At 42.8% G+C, this 19,508-nt stretch overlaps 1 protein-coding gene across 1 annotated transcript in view; it reads left to right on the top strand.

Moving 5' to 3' along the window:
• FAM172A (family with sequence similarity 172 member A) overlaps nt 1-19,508 on the top strand; it is a 579,235-nt gene that overhangs the window by 300,313 nt on the left and 259,414 nt on the right. Inside the window, exon 8 of the mRNA XM_040421544.1 lies at nt 13,851-13,970. Coding sequence (XP_040277478.1) covers nt 13,851-13,970 — 120 coding nt within the window. The remainder of the gene's footprint in view (nt 1-13,850; nt 13,971-19,508) is intronic.

The following is a 19,508-nucleotide window of genomic DNA, read 5'->3' as shown; positions in this document are numbered from 1 at the left end:
ACCTGAGAGCTTATAAGGGTTATCCAATCTTAGACAATGGGGGCATATCCCTAGGATATGCCCCCATTGTCTGATAGGTGCGGGTCCCACCTCTGGGACCCGCACCTATAAGGAGAACGGAGCTGAGAAAGTTGAGGAGGGCGCACTGTGCATGCGCAGCCGCCCTCCATTCATTTCTATGGAGCCACCAAAAATAGCCGAGCGCTGGCTCGGCTACTCCCGTCGGCTCCATAGACATGAATAGGAGCGGTGGGAGAGGCGGGGAGCTGCCCCTCTTCAATGGGAAAGGCGGGGTGTTGCGCCTGGTGGTGGATGGACCCCGGGAAACTTGGGGTCCTCCAGCTGCAACTCTCCCCGACCCAGTTCTCCTTGTAGGTGCCGGTCCCAGAGGTGGGACCTGCACTGATCAGACAATCGGGGCATATTCTAGCGATATGCCCCCATTGTCTAAGATGGGATAACCCCTTTAAAGGGATTCTGTCACCTGGATTTTGCCTATAGAGCTGCGGACATGCACTGCTAGATCGCCGCTAGCACATCGGCAATATACATTCCCCATAGCTCTGAGTGCTTTTATTTTGGAAAAAAAACAATTTTATATATATGTAAATAAGGCAAGTAAGGAGCCCAAGGGCCTGTTACTAACGCTTCTGGACCCCAGCCACACCCACTGTGAAGGAGTCCAGCACCACCCGCATCCTCCGAATCTCCTCCTTGCTCCCGCATGTCATGCGCAGTTCGTTCCCTGAGGCTGATGCCAGCACAGGGAAGGAACACTATGCCGGGACTGACATGCCACGTTCTTGCGCATGCGGAGAGATTACGGCGCTCTAACTTGGTGACCTTGGGGAGCAAGGAGGAGGTTCGGAGGATGAGGGGCAGGGCTGGGCTCCTTCACAGTGGGTGTGGCTGGACTCCAGAAACGTTAGTAACAGCCCCTTGGGCTCCTTACTTCCCTTATTTATATATATATAAAATCGTTTTTTTTGCCTAAATAAAATCACTCAGAGCTATGGGGAATGTATATTGCGGATGTGCTAGCGGCGATCTAGCAGCCCATGTCCTCAGCTCTATACACAAAATCCAGGTGACAGAATCCCTTTAAAGGGGTTATCCCATCTTAGACAATGGGGGCATATCGCTAGAATAACACTTAAATGGGTATTCCCATCTGAGACAATGAAGGCATATCGCTAGGATATGCCCCTTTGTTTGATAGTCCCACCCCTGGAACTCGCACCTATATTGAGAACGGTCCGGGTAAGGTGGTGGCTGGAGAACCCCAGGTTTCCCAGGGTTCGGCCACCACCAATGCATAAAATTTCCTTTCTCCGCAAGTATTGTTGCATTACCAATATTCTATCAAAGCTTATATATTTTGTTACATTGTTTCAAATAAGGACATTATTAACTGTTTCAGGGATTATTTAGAATTTTATTTGTGTTGGAACTTTACATTTTTCTGGATTAATTGTAGTTGTAGATAGTAGTAGTAGTAGTATTATCATAATGTTTTTTACTTAAATGCAAGAGAGCCCCAGTGATTGTGTCTTTTCATATCATTTATGAAACAGAATTCATTATTTAGCAGATATCATTGTGGTTTTAAGCCGACTTGGATAAAATATCCCAGTGCTGGAAGTCATTTTTTGTGTTCATAATGACTGTCTTTACAAATGATGAGTTCATATCAAAAATCCATTTTGTCTAACACCTAGAAAAATGTAAGTGTTCTACTTATTTTACAATGCTCATTTTCTAAGGGTGTCTGTGGAATTCCCCTTAATTATGCCTCAGTAGCTAAACCTCGTACAGGTCCCCAAGGTTTGACCGGCACTTCCAAAGCACAAAGACTGCTCCCAATCTTCCAGCTAGGTCAAGTGCAAAAATTAAGATATGATCGAGTACTGGAAGTAGAGGCTTCTATCAAAACATCTATTCACCATGTCATTATGACAGCCGGATGTAACAAATAGGTTTGTGTTTTAAGTTATGACAATTAATTTCTAAAAGTAATGTAATCTGACAGTGAAAAGATGTTGAAAGACTTGTGAAGATGCCATAAGTGTGACCTTTCTGCCCAAATGTGTCCAGGAGCCATTTTAACAAGAGACCTCGGAAAAAGTGTCAACTCCTTTTGTACTTTTGTTAATTAGTTATTGATTTGAAACAATGCACTACGAAATATTGTCAGATTAACTAGACGCCAGCAAGGTCACAGTGTGACAGTCTGGTCTTGATAATCTTTCTGCTGTGCAAGAATTCACTCTCCCTAAACCCATTGTTCTGTGATATGTGTCTTTTCTGCAGCTCAGCTTTGAAATGGTTCAGATATTGTTTCGTGTTTCTAGTGAGGTGACATCTTATATCATTCTAGAGTATCTCATACATTACCGATATGAGACATATTCATCCAAAATAACTGCTAAACTGAAATGCTAAATGAAGTCATTAAGTATGGCAAATGTAGTTGTAACGCTGAAGGGGGATTTGCTTTTATAGGTCAGTCCAACTTTGGTGGAGCTGTACTTGTAGAGGAGTGAATTTCACAAGTAGCGATTGCCTAAAATACTTCTAATATTCAAACTGATCGCTTTATGATCAGGAGTATTACAATACCAGGGGAGGGAAATATAATGCCACTGTCAGACGTGCCCGCGGTGCCATGGACAGAATGAAGATGAATGTGAGGTTTCTAGGAGTACATTTTACTGTGGAAGTTTGCTTTAGAGAAAGGATATAAAGCAACATTGGGTCATGATGCGAGTTATGCTAAAATCACAGTAAAAATGGTTGTGCTACCATTAAATGTTATTTTAATATACTGTAATTCAGCTTGAAAAACTAGTTACTTTTGTAATCTAACTTCTGTTTCTAAAGTGCTCCAATTGTGAGATATTTCCTTTATTTCCTTACAATGGCAACCCCTGGTGTTTAATCTGTAGAGTAATGTGCATGTCCACCTACGCAGGTGGTCGCACATGCTCAGTTCCATCCTTCAACTGTTACCAGACATGTCTGCTGTTAGAAGCTGTGACAGTTACAGGGAGAGAGCTACAACAGGAACTATACTCCCTTTACAAAGGACATGCCAACCTGAACGGCTAGTCTGAAGACATGTGAGGTACAGAGCTGATTCTAGCTTTGTTAAAAAGAGATTGCCATATACTATATGATGTCTGATTTTCATGTTTTACATCAATCAAGATATAACCCCTTTCATATTTCCATATGGGAAATAAGGTTGCTTTTGACAGTCTAAAAAAAACATTCTCCCAAACGTATGCCACACCCTATCCTTGCCATGGCACCCAGGGCTGGCCTTAGGTGTTCAGGAGCCCTGTGCGAGCTAATCTTGTGGCGCCCGCGCCCCCACCGGTTCACCTAAACATACACAAAGAGGAAAACAATCTTTGTAACAAATAGTTTTTCACACAATCTCAGGCCGGCCTGATGTAAGAGACCGACTGCGAGCTGTGTCCGGTGGCGGATCCAGAGCCTGGTCTCGGGAGGGGCACTTCCAGATTATTTTCTGTCCGCCGCTTATAGAACAGACTCCACAGTGTAGAGGTATACTGTATATTGTGTGGCACAGTGTAGGCTATATGTGTATAACAAACATATTTCACATGAAAACTTACAATTACTTGGCTTGGCCCTTGGGGATCTCAGACACCACTTCAACACTTGGCCGGGGGCTCGGCAGAGCTGATGTTGTGTTTTATCCTAATGAGAAAGATTTCATAATAAGCATTTGGAGAAGGGGCAGAGGGATAGCAGAGCAGGGAGAGGCTGGTGCTGCTACTAGGGGGTCATACCATGGGGGAGTAATAAAGCCCACCATAATGCCCCCCCAGTAGAAATAATTCTCCTTATAATGTGACAGTGCAAAAAATACCCCCTTGTAATGCCCCCAGTTGAGCAAATGTCCGCATAGTGCCCCCATAATGTGCCACTATAAAGTACCCCTATACAGTGCCCCCATAGTGCTCCTCTCCCCCCTTCCTTCTAGTGCCCCCATAATGTACCAGTATAAAATGACCCAGTAGATGCTCTGTGTCCCCCTTAATTTGCAAGTATAAAATACCCTTTCTTAGTGCCCCCTGTAGATGACCCCATAGTACTCCTCTCCCCCCTTCCCCATATTGCCCACCATAATGTGTCCCAGTATAAAATTCTACTGTACAGAGCCCCCATATAAAATACCCCTTCTTTGTGGCATCAGTAGATGCCCCTATAGTGCCCCCAATAATGTGCCAGTAACAAGAGCAACACCCCCAATCATGTGCCAGTAATAGCCCCCCATCATGTGCCAGTAATAACAGCCCCCCATCATGTGCCAGTAATAAGATCACCCCATGTGCCAGTAAAAACAGCCCCCCCATCATGTGCCAGTAATAACAGCCCCCATCATGTGCCAGTAATAACAGCCCCCATCATGTGCCAGTAATAACAGCCCCCCATCATGTGCCAGTAATAACAGCCCCCCATCATGTGCCAGTAATAACAGCCCCCCATCATGTGCCAGTAATAACAGCCCCCCATCATGTGCCAGTAATAACAGCCCCCCCATCATGTGCCAGTAATAAAAGCCCCCCCATCATGTGCCAGTAATAACAGCCCCCCCATCATGTGCCAGTAATAACAGCCCCCCATCATGTGCCAGTAATAACAGCCCCCCCATCATGTGCCAGTAATAAAAGCCCCCCATCATGTGCCAGTAATAACAGCCCCCCATCATGTGCCAGTAATAATAGCCCCCCATCATGTGCCAGTAATAACAGCCCCCCATCATGTGCCAGTAATAACAGCCCCCCCATCATGTGCCAGTAATAAAAGCCCCCCCATCATGTGCCAGTAATAACAGCTTCCATCATGTGCTAGTAATAACAGCCCCCCCATCATGTGCCAGTAATAACAGCCCCCATCATGTGCTAGTAATAACAGCCCCCCCATCATGTGCCAGTAATAACAGCCCCCCCATCATGTGGCAGTAATAACAGCCCCCCCATCATGTGCCAGTAATAACAGCCCCCCCATCATGTGCCAGTAATAACAGCCCCCCCAATCATGTGCCAGTAATAACAGCCCCCCCAATCATGTGCCAGTAATAACAGCCCCCCCATCATGTGCCAGTAATAACTGCCCCCCATCATGTGCCAGTAATAACTGCCCCCCATCATGTGCCAGTAATAACTGCCCCCCATCATGTGCCAGTAATAACTGCCCCCCCATCATGTGCCAGTAATAACAGCCCCCCCCATTATGTGCCAGTAATAACAGCCCCCCCAATGTGCCAGTAATAACAGCCACTCCAATGTGCCAGTAATAGCCCCCCCAATGTGCCAGTAATAACAGCCCCCCCAATGTGCCAGTAATAACAGCCCCCCCAATGTGCCAGTAATAACAGCCCCCCCAATGTGCCAGTAATAACAGCCCCCCCAATGTGCCAGTAATAACAGCCCCCCCAATGTGCCAGTAATAACAGCCCCCCCAATGTGCCAGTAATAACAGCCCCCCAATGTGCCAGTAATAACAGCCCCCCCCAATGTGCCAGTAATACCAGCCCCCCAATGTGCCAGTAAAAGTATTGCATATACACTCACTAAAGAATTATTAGGAACACCTGTTCTATTTCTCATTAATGCAATTATCTAGTCAACCAATCACATGGCAGTTGCTTCAATGCATTTAGGGGTGTGGTCCTGGTCAAGACAATCTCCTGAACTTCAAACTGAATGTCAGAATGGGAAAGAAAGGTGATTTAAGCAATTTTGAGCGTGGCATGGTTGTTGGTGCCAGACGGGCCGGTCTGAGTATTTTACAATCTGCTCAGTTACTGGGATTTTCACGCACAACCATTTCTAGGGTTTACAAAGAATGGTGTGAAAAGGGAAAAACATCCATTATGCAGCAGTCCTGTGGGCAAAAATGCCTTGTGGATGCTAGAGGTCAGAGGAGAATGGGCCGACTGATTCAAGCTGATAGAAGAGCAACGTTGACTGAAATAACCACTCGTTACAACCGAGGTATGCAGCAAAGCATTTGTGAAACCACAACACGCACAACCTTGAGGCGGATGGGCTACAACAGCAGAAGACCCCACTGGGTACCACTCATCTCCACTACAAATAGGAAAAAGAGGCTACAATTTGCACGAGCTCACCAAAATTGGACTGTTGAAGACTAGAAAAATGTTGCCTGGTCTGATGAGTCTCGATTTCTGTTGAGACATTCAAATGGTAGAGTCCGAATTTGGCGTAAACAGAATGAGAACATGTACCCATCCTCTGATGGCTACTTCCAGCAGGATAATGCACCATGTCACAAAGCTCGAATCATTTCAAATTGGTTTCTTGAACATGACAATGAGTTCACTGTACTAAAATGGCCCCCACAGTCACCAGATCTCAACCCAACAGAGCATCTTTGGGATGTGGTGGAACGGGAGCTTCGTGCCCTGGATGTGCATCCCTCAAATCTCCATCAATTGCAAGATGCTATCCTATCAATATGGGCCAACATTTCTAAAGAATGCTATCAGCACCTTGTTGAATCAATGCCACGTAGAATTACACCGTATTAGTATGGTGTTCCTAATAATTCTTTAGGTGAGTGTGTATATATATATATATAAAAAAAAAAAATTATACTTACCTCCGTGTCAGCGATGCGATGCAGGCCTCTTCGGCCTGTGTCCCGTGCTGTGCGGCTCAGGCGGCGCGATGACGTCATTGCGCCACCTGCGCCGGCCTCTGATAAGCTGCAGGCACTAGGCCGGCAGCCTATCAGAGGAAGGGAAAGGGACACACCTCTCCCTCCCCTGCCTCAGCACAGCCATCTGTATAGCTGTCCTGAGGACGGCGATACGGATGACTATGGAGATGAGCGCTTCCACAATGGAAGCGTTCATCTCCCTGTGCGCCGCCGCCCCCTACCGCGCCCCTGGATCCGCCAGTGGCTGTGTCGGCCGCCGGGCGCCCCTGTTGCCATGGCGCCCTGTGCGGCCGCACAGCTCGCACACCCCAAAGGCCGGCCCTGATGGCACCTATACTGTGGTTCTACCTTATACTCCATATAGACATGTTAAACTAAGAGCTCCTACAGTCATTAGATCCAGTATGTCAGTGCATGGAACAACTTTTGTAAGAGAGAGAACCTCCCTCCATACATAAAAAGTCAGGTGCCGCATGCCAAATATTTTTTCTGTTGGTTTCATATGTAATCCAAAAATAAAAACCTTTGTTAGGCTTTATTCACACATCAGTGAATCACGGTCGTGGTCTGTCCGTGTTCTGCTTGGACAGCACATAGATCCATAGAATTCAATGGGTATTCTCAGACGACTGTCTTTTACTGCTGACCATTGCAGCAGGAAAGAGGAGCACCTGTTTGATATGTCTAGCAGATCAAGCTTGTCCATTAGTCTATTGATCCTGGAAAATCATGGACAGCATAAAGATGCCATCTGTGTTCAGTCCATTTTTCACAAACTGTTACGAGGCGCTCTGGAAATCCCATTTTTCAGGTCATGTGAAAATGAATGTCATATGGAGGGCAGACACATCCAACATGGACACTACCATGGATAAGAAATGGACCATTTTTTCACAGATGTAAAACTGACTTAAACATGTGGAAAAGGCCTTAAATCAGAGGCATGCATGCAGTAACGGCACCTCTATTTCAGTGGTAATGAATGATTTCAACATACATATGGAATTGCTCAACTGTAGACTGGATTGGCTGTGATCTGAAGAAACGATGACCAAACTACAACAGATTTTCATCGGTATCCCCTGTAAAGGTTTTGAGGATTTACTGGCTACGGTAAAGGTAAATGTGACCTAAATTGAGGACTTAGTCAACCTATCAAGTGGACTCTTTGCTGTCAATTTCACAATGCCCAGTGTAGTAGACATGTAGCTGAGAATGCAGATCCATTATAGGGGTTGTCCCATTTTGCCTTTCCATGCCCCAGATGGGAATCAGCACTGGCCACGTAGGTGTAGTTGCAGAAATAAATTAGCAGTTTGTGCTCCGCTTTTTCAAAAAACTCCCCTAGTTGTGCATGGAAACTGAGCAAACAGTAGTGTAGCAGCCCATGTAACTCCGGAGTTACGCAAACAATGTAACCTACTGTGCTACGTAGCTGCCATGCTTGGCCATTTCTGCAACTCTAGCCACTGCAGCCGGCATTTAGTCCCATCTCACAGTGATAACACCAAGATATGAATAACCTCTTTATACCACCATGACCAGCTTTACCCTCATCTACTGTGTCCTACCTCCATACCTCATAGATTGTAAGCCCTCACGGGCAGGGCCTTTCATTCTTTCATTCTGCACCAGTTTGTAACTTGTCTTGTTCATCCTTAGTCCATTGTATTATGTATGTATACTCCTTTTCTTATGTACAGCGCCATGGAATGAATGGCGCTTTAATAATAATAATGTTATCTCTAGCAGGAATGGGTTGTCTGATTGGCCAGACACGACAATTGCACCTACACCAGGTGCACTCACATTATTGTCTGACATACCTGATCAGTGGGGGCTCGAACCTGAGCAATACGTTGACTTTGAGTTTGTGGGAGGTGAATTGCAGCACTTAGGTGTTGAGCCCACATATCTCGCAGACCTCCTGGGCATGCTACCTGAGGATTGCATATTACCTCCCTTCCCTGCCTATAGACCCGTTGATTCAGAATCGGTTTTGCTCCTTCGATTTTTAACCATATAAAACGAATACATTAACATAAACATAGAATGTGTCGGCAGATAAGAACCATTTGGCCCATCTAGTCTGCCCAATATACTGAATACTATGAATACTATTATTAATTATTTTGAGTTTTAAGCGTTTTTTATTAGCCAGTGACGTATTCAAATGACTTACATCTTGTAGTCAGTGACTGTATGAATTGTCAGTTTTATTTACTCCATTTTTATGCCTTAGATTTTTATACATTAGAGGTTCTGTTGATATTTTACTTTTGAATTGCATACAATGGGCAATTAGGTTATTTGTCTTCCTATGAAATCATCTGTACTGTTTCTATTTGTATTTGATTGTGTACAACACTGTGGAGTATGTCAGCGACGTATAAAAATATAATACCCGAAGGAGCTGTTATACAGAGCAGTGCCCAATTAAGGCCTCATATAGACTACCGTATGTATTCTGCGGTCCCCAAATACGCTAAATTTGGATATTGTAGGAGCACAGTGAACACAAAATAGGAAAATCCTTTTTGATAAACTCATTGGTTGAGGATATATTGTATTATTGTTCTAATTTAAGAAGAAAGAGATCATGAATGTGTAATTAAATATAATGACAAGCGGTTCAATCACGGCTAATGTTCCATAGTATAATGCAATCGTTAGGTTAACCACATTGATCGTCAAGCAATGCCTGTTGTATTGATGCAATTACTTGAAATGTGGATGAGGGGAAAGGTCCATACAGCTGTGTACACACTGGATTTGGTTGGGCAACCACCGACTCGCCACGGATGTGGATACAGTATTCTGCCTTTGTAAACATGTGTTCCCAGTGCATTGTGGGAACTTTGTCAATGAGAATCTGAAGTTGGCACAATGGCCGTCGTTCCACCTCTCTGCTTCTGTTATCCCCTCTCAGCTATAGCATACTTTTACTGTTCACTCTGTTTTGTGTGTTTTCTTTTTTTCTAGGTTTGATCTCTGGTCTTTTTTTTATGTGAGATCCCAAAAAGCTAGCCATCAAGTATGCGAGATGAGTCCAAATGGTAGGACATTCATACCTAGTACATCTTATGACTTATGGAATAGAAATTACGATAGAAAGCACGTTGTCTCTGGGTAAACTCTTTTCTTGCCGGGATCTCTGTTGTAAACAATCATTATTTGGGTTCGTCCCCCTGAAAGCAGACATATGTGGATGTCATCTACCCTACTCCCTACTTAAGAAACAAATGGATATTTCTTTATAAAGATGATAGGACACATCATGACATCTCTATGTGCAATGATGGCAGATGTCATGCTCTACAGTAATGCTGGATTTACATGGCCCAAATATCGGGTCAATTATCGGGAATGAACTTTCATCGGATGAAATAATCGGAGGTGCAGACACCTCAATCATCGTTCCCATGCAGCAGGTCGTACTGTCTAAAGTGGTAGCAGTAGCGATTACTGATCCTCATACTGTGGAGGTGATCACTGCGTGTAAATGAAGTGCCTCCACCTAATGAGCAGCCAACTGTCAGGAAGGAATGATTGCTTCCCAACAATCGGTTTCTCCTCAGAGTGTGTAAATGCAGCTTAGAAACTAGCAGTTCACCTCAGGCCAAGATCTATGTGTTGCGTGACCCCATTGTGGCACGCCTTGTTATCTGGGTGCCATAATCATCTACATGCAGGATATTGACATATGTCATGCCTTAGAGTATCTTTTTGACTTTCTTCTACTGGTCTCTTGAGAAAACCGCATCATTAGTAAGGGAACTGTATTGTAACTTGTGTTTGCATTAGATAATTTAGGGTGAGACAGGCGTCTTGTAGGGCAGTGAGTGTAGGCGTCCTTCTCGGGATGGGATCGCCGCAGTTAAGTAGAGTGCATCAACTATAAGACTCACCTTAGGGATAAAATTATCCGGTCCAACACATTATAACGTTTTTGGACACAAAACTATATATGTAACTGATGTATGCCTCCTATCAGGACCAAATATTGGAACATAGAGGGTACCTAAACCATGTTTCTCAGGCAGTTTCTTTATCTGGTCTGGGCCCCTTTACTTCAGTACCTAGAACAGCTGTGTCCATACTTGTATGAGTGTGGCTGGTATTCAGTTTAACCCAATCAATTGAAGTGCAGCCGAGTAGATGTACCAGGCACACTCGCTATGTCAGGTACTGCAGTGAAGATGCGATGGCTACTTCCTCTATCTGTTGACTAATGGAGGGGTTCCCAGGGTTCTGAAATCCAAGTTAATGTCATCGGTTGAAAATCCCAGAAAACCCATTCAAGCACTAATGACCAAATTAGCTATATCTTTTAAAATTCCTGGACCACCCCCCTCCCCCCTTCCATGGCCACAGTGTATGCTTAAAATCATCTAAGAGATAGAAACATTTGAACTGTAAAACAAAGCTAAAATTTGACTTTACCATCTGTTTAAACACTGAGCGGCATCTGCACTGACATCTTCCTTCCTTCGCCTTTTAGAAGACAATTCCTACGGTTATCCCTTTCTCAAAGTTTCCTGCATCCGGTCTGCAAAAGAGAATCTGTCACATTTGGCAACTGTACAGGAAGTATGTGAACCTGTCACGGCAAGCAGTCTCAAAGGGCGAACTGCCTTGCAGCAGCTAATTAACCTTAGGAAATAATTACACAAATATGCAAATGTTGTTTAGATAATTCCATGTGTTATCAGTGCAGGTAGTCCATCATAAATGCAGACCTTGGAGTGCCTAGATGTTAGAATCTGCGCCGGTCGATAAGGCTTTCTCTCTTGCATTACTTTAACTTGGTATTTAACAATTAATGACTGTAATATTGTGTTAGTAAATTCAAATGCTTGTCCTTTAGAGGCAGCAGAACATAATAATATATTCTCCCCGCTAATCTGGGTGCAGCAATGTCAGCAATGTAATAACTTCTTGCATTTTTACAGCCTTTAAAGAAAACATTTAAGAATTATCGAACATGGTATTTAATATCTTCATTTTTCTACCGTAAATTGTGACCGCCTTTAGTCTTGTGGCTTGAAAATATTTAATTCCAAATATGTTATTTATACAGGAGGCCATGTTATTTCGTTCTCCCCAAAGACCCAATAATATATGGATCGTACCGGTGATGCACTGGTTTTGTAAAGCAAAATTCTTCATGATTCATGGGGCTGAAAAACTTTCTCTTAATGTCTGAAATAAAGTATTTTCTATTGAGGTTTTGCTTTTCAGCAGCCAGAAACATAGGATGTAGGCAATGTTCACTTATGTAAATTTAGCTGGTGCTTTAATAGCTTAGTTCAATTTGATATAACATGGGCTCTACCTGCTCAGTATACCTTAACTGTATTCAATAAACTATTGGGAGACACTGTGGATACTGCTTCCAGTTGGCATGGATAGTGTTCCTAGCTGGAAAGGATATTACACAAATGAAAGGCTTTGGGGGCAATTATTTTATTATTGCATTGTACTCATTTTGAGCTATAAATAATCTTTTCAGTTTGTCTTTATTAAAAATGTTGAACCAGTGTCTTTGTGCAGCTTTGAGATTCTCTAGTAGCAGGATCAGAATTTTTCCTCTGTCCTTATTTTGCGTGGTTTGCAGACTGCAATACGTGTGCATGAGGCCTCATTTTCTTAAAATACTGTACTAAGATAAAAAAAACTCTAAATATAGACACTCACTAAATCAATAGAAAGTCAGTCGACTCATCAGTATGGTTTTGAGAGGACACTAGAGGACGTAGCGGAGGTCCACACAAACCGGAGGGGAAGACACGGCATACAAGCTCTATGCTGCTTTGATTGCAGTTGAATGCAAGGGCCTAATTTACACGATGTAAAACTCTAATGCTGGACTTTTAATGTATCCTTGCAAATTCCTTTTCTTTTTTCCTTTTATAAATGTATATACCATTTACAAGCTAGACCAGAAGCGTTCAGCATGCAGTGCAGCTATGTCTGGTAAAATGCTGGGCTCCTTGCCGAAAAAACAGACAAACCCCATTACAGTCATGTGACTGTTCCAGCACTGCCATTTTTTCCCTATTTTTCTGTTCCTAGAATAGAACAGGGAAACTGATACAGATGTGAACGTAGCCTAAGTCTGTTATATAACTTTCCTTTTTCAGAATGTTGGTCATATTGAGATCAGGGTCCAGAATGTGCTATAGAACTTACCTCCCAATTTTTACTTTTCAAAATGACATAGTTCCTATGGGATCAGGACAGATCAGACGCCTCCCTGTTGTCATTGCAAGTTCCTTGAGAATCTGCCTTTGTATTTGTCATTGTTGAGAACGCCTCAAATCTGAATAAAGACTATTTACAGAAATGCGGCCAGAAAAAGTAACCAAGGTCTAGCGAAGACCAAGGCAGAGATTAATCAAACTGGTGTAAAGTAGAACTGGCTTAGTTGCCCATAGCAATAAATCAGATTCCACCTTTCATTTTTCACAGCTCCTTTGGAAATGAAAGCTGGAATCTGATTGGTTGCTATGGGCAACTAAGCCAGTTCTACTTTACACCAGTTTAATTACTCTCCCAAGTCTTAAGATTTTTCTTGACCGTCTTGGGCTCTAGTGTTTTCTGTAAGTTAGGGCTGATTGCAATGCTGTACTGTATGTAATTTTAAAGGTACATACAGTATTTTGATGTTGTTCCTCTGCCGCAGTAACCACTGTTCCTTTCCCTCAACTTTTATAGTTTTTTTTTATCAGTTTTTTTCCCCCCAGTAGGTCTTGGAGACTTTGCTGATAGAATAACCCCCTTGTATCTTATGTAATTATCTGTTATGCTATATAGCTAATATAATAAAAAAAATAAAAATGAAAAAACGATATACAATTTTCGAATAAAAAATTTATACAATAAACAGAATATCAAACATTTTTGGATAGTGGATTAAGTTGACGGTGCTTGAGTCTCATACAGTCAGCCCAGAATGAGGGTCTCAAACCTTGCTTCCGCTGTAAGTATGCAGTAGTCTTGTGTTTGCTACACCGACTGACCATTACTGCTCTATGCACAGCTGCCTGTATGCCGTGACTCTTTCCAAATCAAAGTTTCAAAATGCAAGATGTAATCATTTGGACTTACCGTACCTTTTTTATTTTTTGCAGGAGAATGGCAGCCCTGAGGAACATGCTCTATATGTGTGGGACAACTTCATTTCAAAAGCATCGGCGGAGAATGTGTTTTTTGTTGCACACAGCTATGGGGGACTCGCTTTTGTGGAGCTGGTAAGATATCTATACAATCTGAATATAAACTATATGGACAAGTATTGGGATTCACGTCTTAACTGATTTCCGGTGTTTCATACAGTCCCATTGCTGCAAGTGTATACCATTAAACAAGAAATATGTAACGTTTCAGTGCTTCTTAAAATCAAAATCCTTTATTACATGTCCATAAAAAGAGACCACGCAATCCCCTTTTTATGGACATGTAATAAAAGTTTTTGATTTTAAGAAGTGCTGGAACAATACGTAATGTCTTTCCTGGATATCCTTTTGTCTCTGGCTGACGTTTTTTTTTCCTGCGCTCAAATGGTGGACTTTTGGATTATACGGTGGAGCTAAAGTGTTAAGCACTATCTTTCTTTACTACTGTTACTTAGCCTTGCAATCCGCCTTTACAGAAAGAATGGCTCCTTCTAAAGAGCTCACTGAATTCCAGTGTGGTCCTGTAATACGGTAGGATTCTACCTTTGTAAAAAGTCACTGTCTGCAGACTGCCGCTAACTGTTCAAGAAGTTCTTCAGTCACAAAAATAATCCTTCTAGAAAAAGAAACAATAAGTAGAAGACAGGGAGGTGGAAGATGCAGCTGATTTTTCAGAAATAAAACGTGACAATCTGTGGAGGGACATGTGGATGAGATGTTTGTTGGAAGCTGATCAGACAAGACAGAACCTTGTGTTCTCAGACCCTTTTAGAGAATCCACCAGGATTTTTACACTTAATTCAGAATGAACAGAATAAACTACAAATGTCTAATATTGATATGTTAGCCTCTTACTGCTTCAAAAAAGTTTCTTCTACAGCATATTAAATACATTAGAAGCAAAGAAGAGCAAACCTCACCAGCAACTATACCATGAAAGGTCTTAGAAACCCCAAAGACTAGTATAATTCTGTCTCCTTCACGCTGGTTAGGACAAAATAAGAGTAAAAAGATGCTGTTTATATCTCTTTTAGGCCCGTCCTATGTGATGTGATTCTAGACAAGGGAATATTCATAAGGTATTGCTGCTGACAGTGAAATCTTTAGTAATAATGGTATTCTGGATATGGACAGCTGATAACGAAGAGACAGGACAGGCGAGGCTCCTGGAGTATTTGGTGCCACTAAGCAATTATCTTTAACCTGCAGCAAGTATTATTCTCTTAAACTGCAGGGAACATAAATATCTTATCTCTTCCAACCATATTTCTTGTCGAATCAACTTTATTCTTCATATCCAACTTTATTATGTTATTTAATTGTTGTTTAGATGTGGGGTATTACTGTAGGCTTAGATGGTTTCTTCTCCCAATTGTACCAAGACTACAAACAAAATTGCTTCAATTCGCTGTCTTTAGCTTGAGACTTTTCTGTTGTTTAATCATTAGAAGAATGGACAGTCGTCCAGGGACCACACTCCACATGCGGACACTCTGTTAAGATTGTGGGCAAAAAACCTAACCGAGATTGTAACATCACTTAAAATTACAGTTGAGTACATAAAACGAATGAGCAAGTAAAATGGTTAGGGTATTCTGAGACCTTATGGTTAATTAAAGGGAGCAGCAAGCAGAAGAAAGCCATTTACTAAAATGTGTTACTACTTTGTTTGAATGATCATGTTCTCCAATGGCTGTCTGATGGTACCTTATATCAAATGTGGCATCCTGTCCAGAGATCTTGTGAGGTCTTCAGGTGACTGCAGTTTCCAATAGAGAATGTATACGTTGATGTCACGTTGTCACCATTACATGTGGCTGTTGTAACCTGTAGCTGGGGGGGGGGAGCCAACACCAAATTTTAAAGGGCATCTGTCAGCAGATTTGTACCTATGTCACTGGCTGACCTGTTGCATGTGCACTTGGCAGCTGAAGACATCTGTGTTGGTCCCATGTTTATATATGTGCCCGCATTGCTGAGAAAATTTTTGTTTTATTATTTGAAAATGAGCCTCCAGGAGCAACTGGGGCCAGGCAGTGTAAAAGTGATCATGCCTGCCTAATCCTATCAGCCAAAGTGGAGAGGGTGCGGCAGTTACAGAGAGAGCTGAGCCTCTAGTGGTAATCGCAACACCGCCATTGTTCCTATAGGCTCATTTGCATATATTAAAAATAATCTTTCTCAGTGCGGGCATTTATGAACATGGGACCGACACAGATGCCTTCAGCTGCCAAGCGAACATGCAACAGCTCAGCCAGTTTCATAGGTACAAAACTGCTGACAGATGCCCTTTAAAGTAGAGAACTTATTTTTAAAGAAATTTATGGTAAGGCTGCATCCACCCCTGTCACCTGTTGTTTTACTTCAGCATGAGTCTGATTCACTCTGCCACAGATTAACTGTTGAGAAAGGTCCAGATTGGATGGAAATGTCCGGTTTCACTGTTGGTGGCCATTGTAGTTCTCCAATTTCCACCGACCTTGGATATTTATTTGCGCTACTAACTTTGTGAACTGATTTGCAACATACTTTTTTGACTGCCATTAATTCATTTAAGATATTGTCCTATGTTGGCACCTACTATTATTACTAAGGGTGCAGCCCTCATCCCCATCGTGATGGGCTGTACAAATGAATTGGGGAAGTCAGTCCTCCCAGTCATGCCAGTAGATCCTTGACCTAGTGAAAGTCGGAATGGAGTGAACTGCAAAGCGGAACTTCCTTTAAATACCTGGGGATAATGATATCCATGAAACCTAAGGAGTATGTTTCTGTGAATGTCCCCCCCCCTCCCCCTTCTAGATAAATGGCAATCTAAGGTCACTGCATGGAACAAACTTAAGGCTCCTTTCACATCACCGTTTCTCCTTTCCGTTCTCCGGCTCCGTTGAGGAGCAGGAGAACGGAAAGGACGGATTCTGCAGATAACTGAGACCTAACTGAGCGTAACGGAGCCTAAAGACCCCATAGACTATAATAGGGTCTGTTCGGTGTCCGCTCAGAACATGTCCGCTCAGTATGGCTGCCAGGACATGTTTATAAAAAGATTAAAAGGATGTTCCTACAGTGGTTATGGAAAGCCAGTGTCCACAGAATTAAACTAGGTCTCCGTTATCTGCAGAATCCATCCTTTCCGTTCTCCTGCTCCTCAACGGAGCCGGAGAACGGAAAGGAGAAACAGTGATGTGAACGGAGCTGTCTGTCATAGGAAGAGCCAACCTTATAAAAATGATATTTATGTTGCAGATGTTATATCTTTTGCACAACTCCCCAGTATGTCTGCCAGGACATGTTTATCAAAAGATTAATAGGATGTTCTTACAGTGGTTATGGAAAGCCAGTGTCCACAGAATTAAACTAGAAAAATTACAGCTATTTGCCGGTAAGGGTGGTCTGGGGGTGCCTAATATGTGGCTGTACTTTTTGGCATCTCAGATGCAACACTTTGCAGGATAGAGTTCAGTCTCTTATACGGACTTATGTACAAGGTGTGGGACAGAGGTAAACAGGTGTGGGGGGTTTGAGGGCAGTATAGACTGTACACTATTATGGAATAACAACCAAGTGCCTGAGATAGGTAAACTACCGGTACTTGAAATATTGGTGGTCAAGGGGCATTATGCTGGTTAGGCACCTGTATAGGGAAGGGACACTTAAGTCTTTTGCCCAATTTAACTAGGAATTTATGTTTCCTCCTCAACATTCTATTATTACTTACAGATGTAACTTGCCCTACACTCCCAAAACAAAAATGCCAGACTCACTAAAGGGTTGATCTCGATGGTGTATAGTCTATTGCTGAATAATCTTGGATAATCTTACACTCTCTCTTGGATAGCTGACGTAGGAGAGATCCCTCTGCTACTTGGGAATGTTTGCTGATGCAGACCTCATGATTGTCATTGAGTCCAGCATATAGTTAATCTCAACTGTACATATTACATAGAGTATATCGTACGCCAGCTTTTCTACACAAAATAGGGGTGAGAGATACAGCCCAGTATGTGAGATGTGTAGACGCACCAGCGGATCGATTACATGTCTTTTGGAGCTGCCCAAGACTGTCAGAATTTTGTGCAGCAATGTTGGCCAGGATTTGAAGTGTTTACCAGCTGTCTTTGTCCAGCAACCCCTTAACATGTGTTTTGGGTTATTTAGATGCAGGAAGGTGCTAAATTAGCAATAACGAAGATTCTATACTAATCCAGAAAACTGATAGCATCTCTATGGCTGGAACCCGTTGCCCCGTCCTTTGATGAACCCCTTAAGCAGATCTCGAGCTTGATCTGTTTATTAAAGGTTATCTTTATTAAAAGAGGAACACACAAAATATAATGCTCACTGGCACTCGTGGATTGAATATCATAGATTTGACTGCTTTACGACTTAAGAACTTGTGATCACTTATTACCGTGAATGGTCCGACTATACCACTCCACTCTTTGATGGCGTCTAGCACTTATGATATGCACTAGGTATATTATTGCTACTGGGATAGAATGATAATAAAGGCAAAATGGGCTAGTTTATATATCTATATCTGTGTTGAGAGGAATTTTGCTTCCACCTTAAGCTGCACGGGGATGCAGGATTTATTATAAGCGAGGTAAAGTTAGTGAGTTTTGTTTGCTTCTATTATTCCCTTGACTTTGTAACATCTGTACGGTGTTGTCAACATACTGTGATAAATACTAATAAACACGATCTGATTAAAAAAAGTGATGGACTGTTTATCGGGATTTAATAGGCTTCCGTAACGGGCGGCCCTGGGAGGCCATTATTATGCCCTGGACTGGAGGAGCAGCCAATCAAGAACTGGGGGATAGAGCTGCCTTTGAATATAGGTAGAGCTGTCTTTAAAAAATAACTTCCCCGCATCCCCCTGTAGCTAGTCAAATCCACCTTTAGTGCCCCCACACAGTAGAATGCCCCCTTAGTGCCCAGACACAGTTGTTATGTCCCTTTATATTAGTGCTGCTCCGGTACTACCCCTCTTTCAGTAGTGCTTCCCCTTCTGTGCCCCATTAAAGTAGTGCTGCCCCTTTAGTGCCCTCCTTGCAGTAGTTGACCACCTGTAGTGTTGGTAAAATAAAAAAAAGTAATATTCGCCTAGCCCCCCATTCCTCCAGTGAACAGAGCTCATCATACTCTCCCTAGCAGCAGGCATGATGCAGTGATGTCAGCGCACAGGCCAGAGGATAATTCCCCGACCTGTACACTCTCCTACTCTGCACAGCAGACGTGATGATGTCACTGTATTGCATCTGCTGCGGGAGAGAGCACAGACTAGGGAATCGGACATTAATGAATGACAGACACAGCAGACAAACAGCGGGCCTGAGCCTCGCCTACAAGTACACACACAGTAATGATAACTGTATATGCACTGGCAGGTGAGACCCGGTCCGTATGGCTGCTACGGTGGTAGTTGCGCCCATGATAAGAGTGAGAAATACATATAAATAGATTTATATACTTATTTAGAGAAAGAGAGAGAGCAACATATACCTACTAAGGGGTGATAATAACATTTTTGGGGGGAGGTGGTGGTGGACAGGCACTCATTCCTCTGCAGTAGAGTAATGTGATCTCAGATGACTGTGTATTGTGGTG

Source organism: Bufo bufo, chromosome 2 (assembly GCF_905171765.1).
Source record: "Bufo bufo chromosome 2, aBufBuf1.1, whole genome shotgun sequence".
NCBI lineage: Eukaryota > Metazoa > Chordata > Amphibia > Anura > Bufonidae > Bufo > Bufo bufo.
Note: the sequence above shows the minus strand (reverse complement) of the source record. Positions and strands in the feature narration are given on the sequence as shown.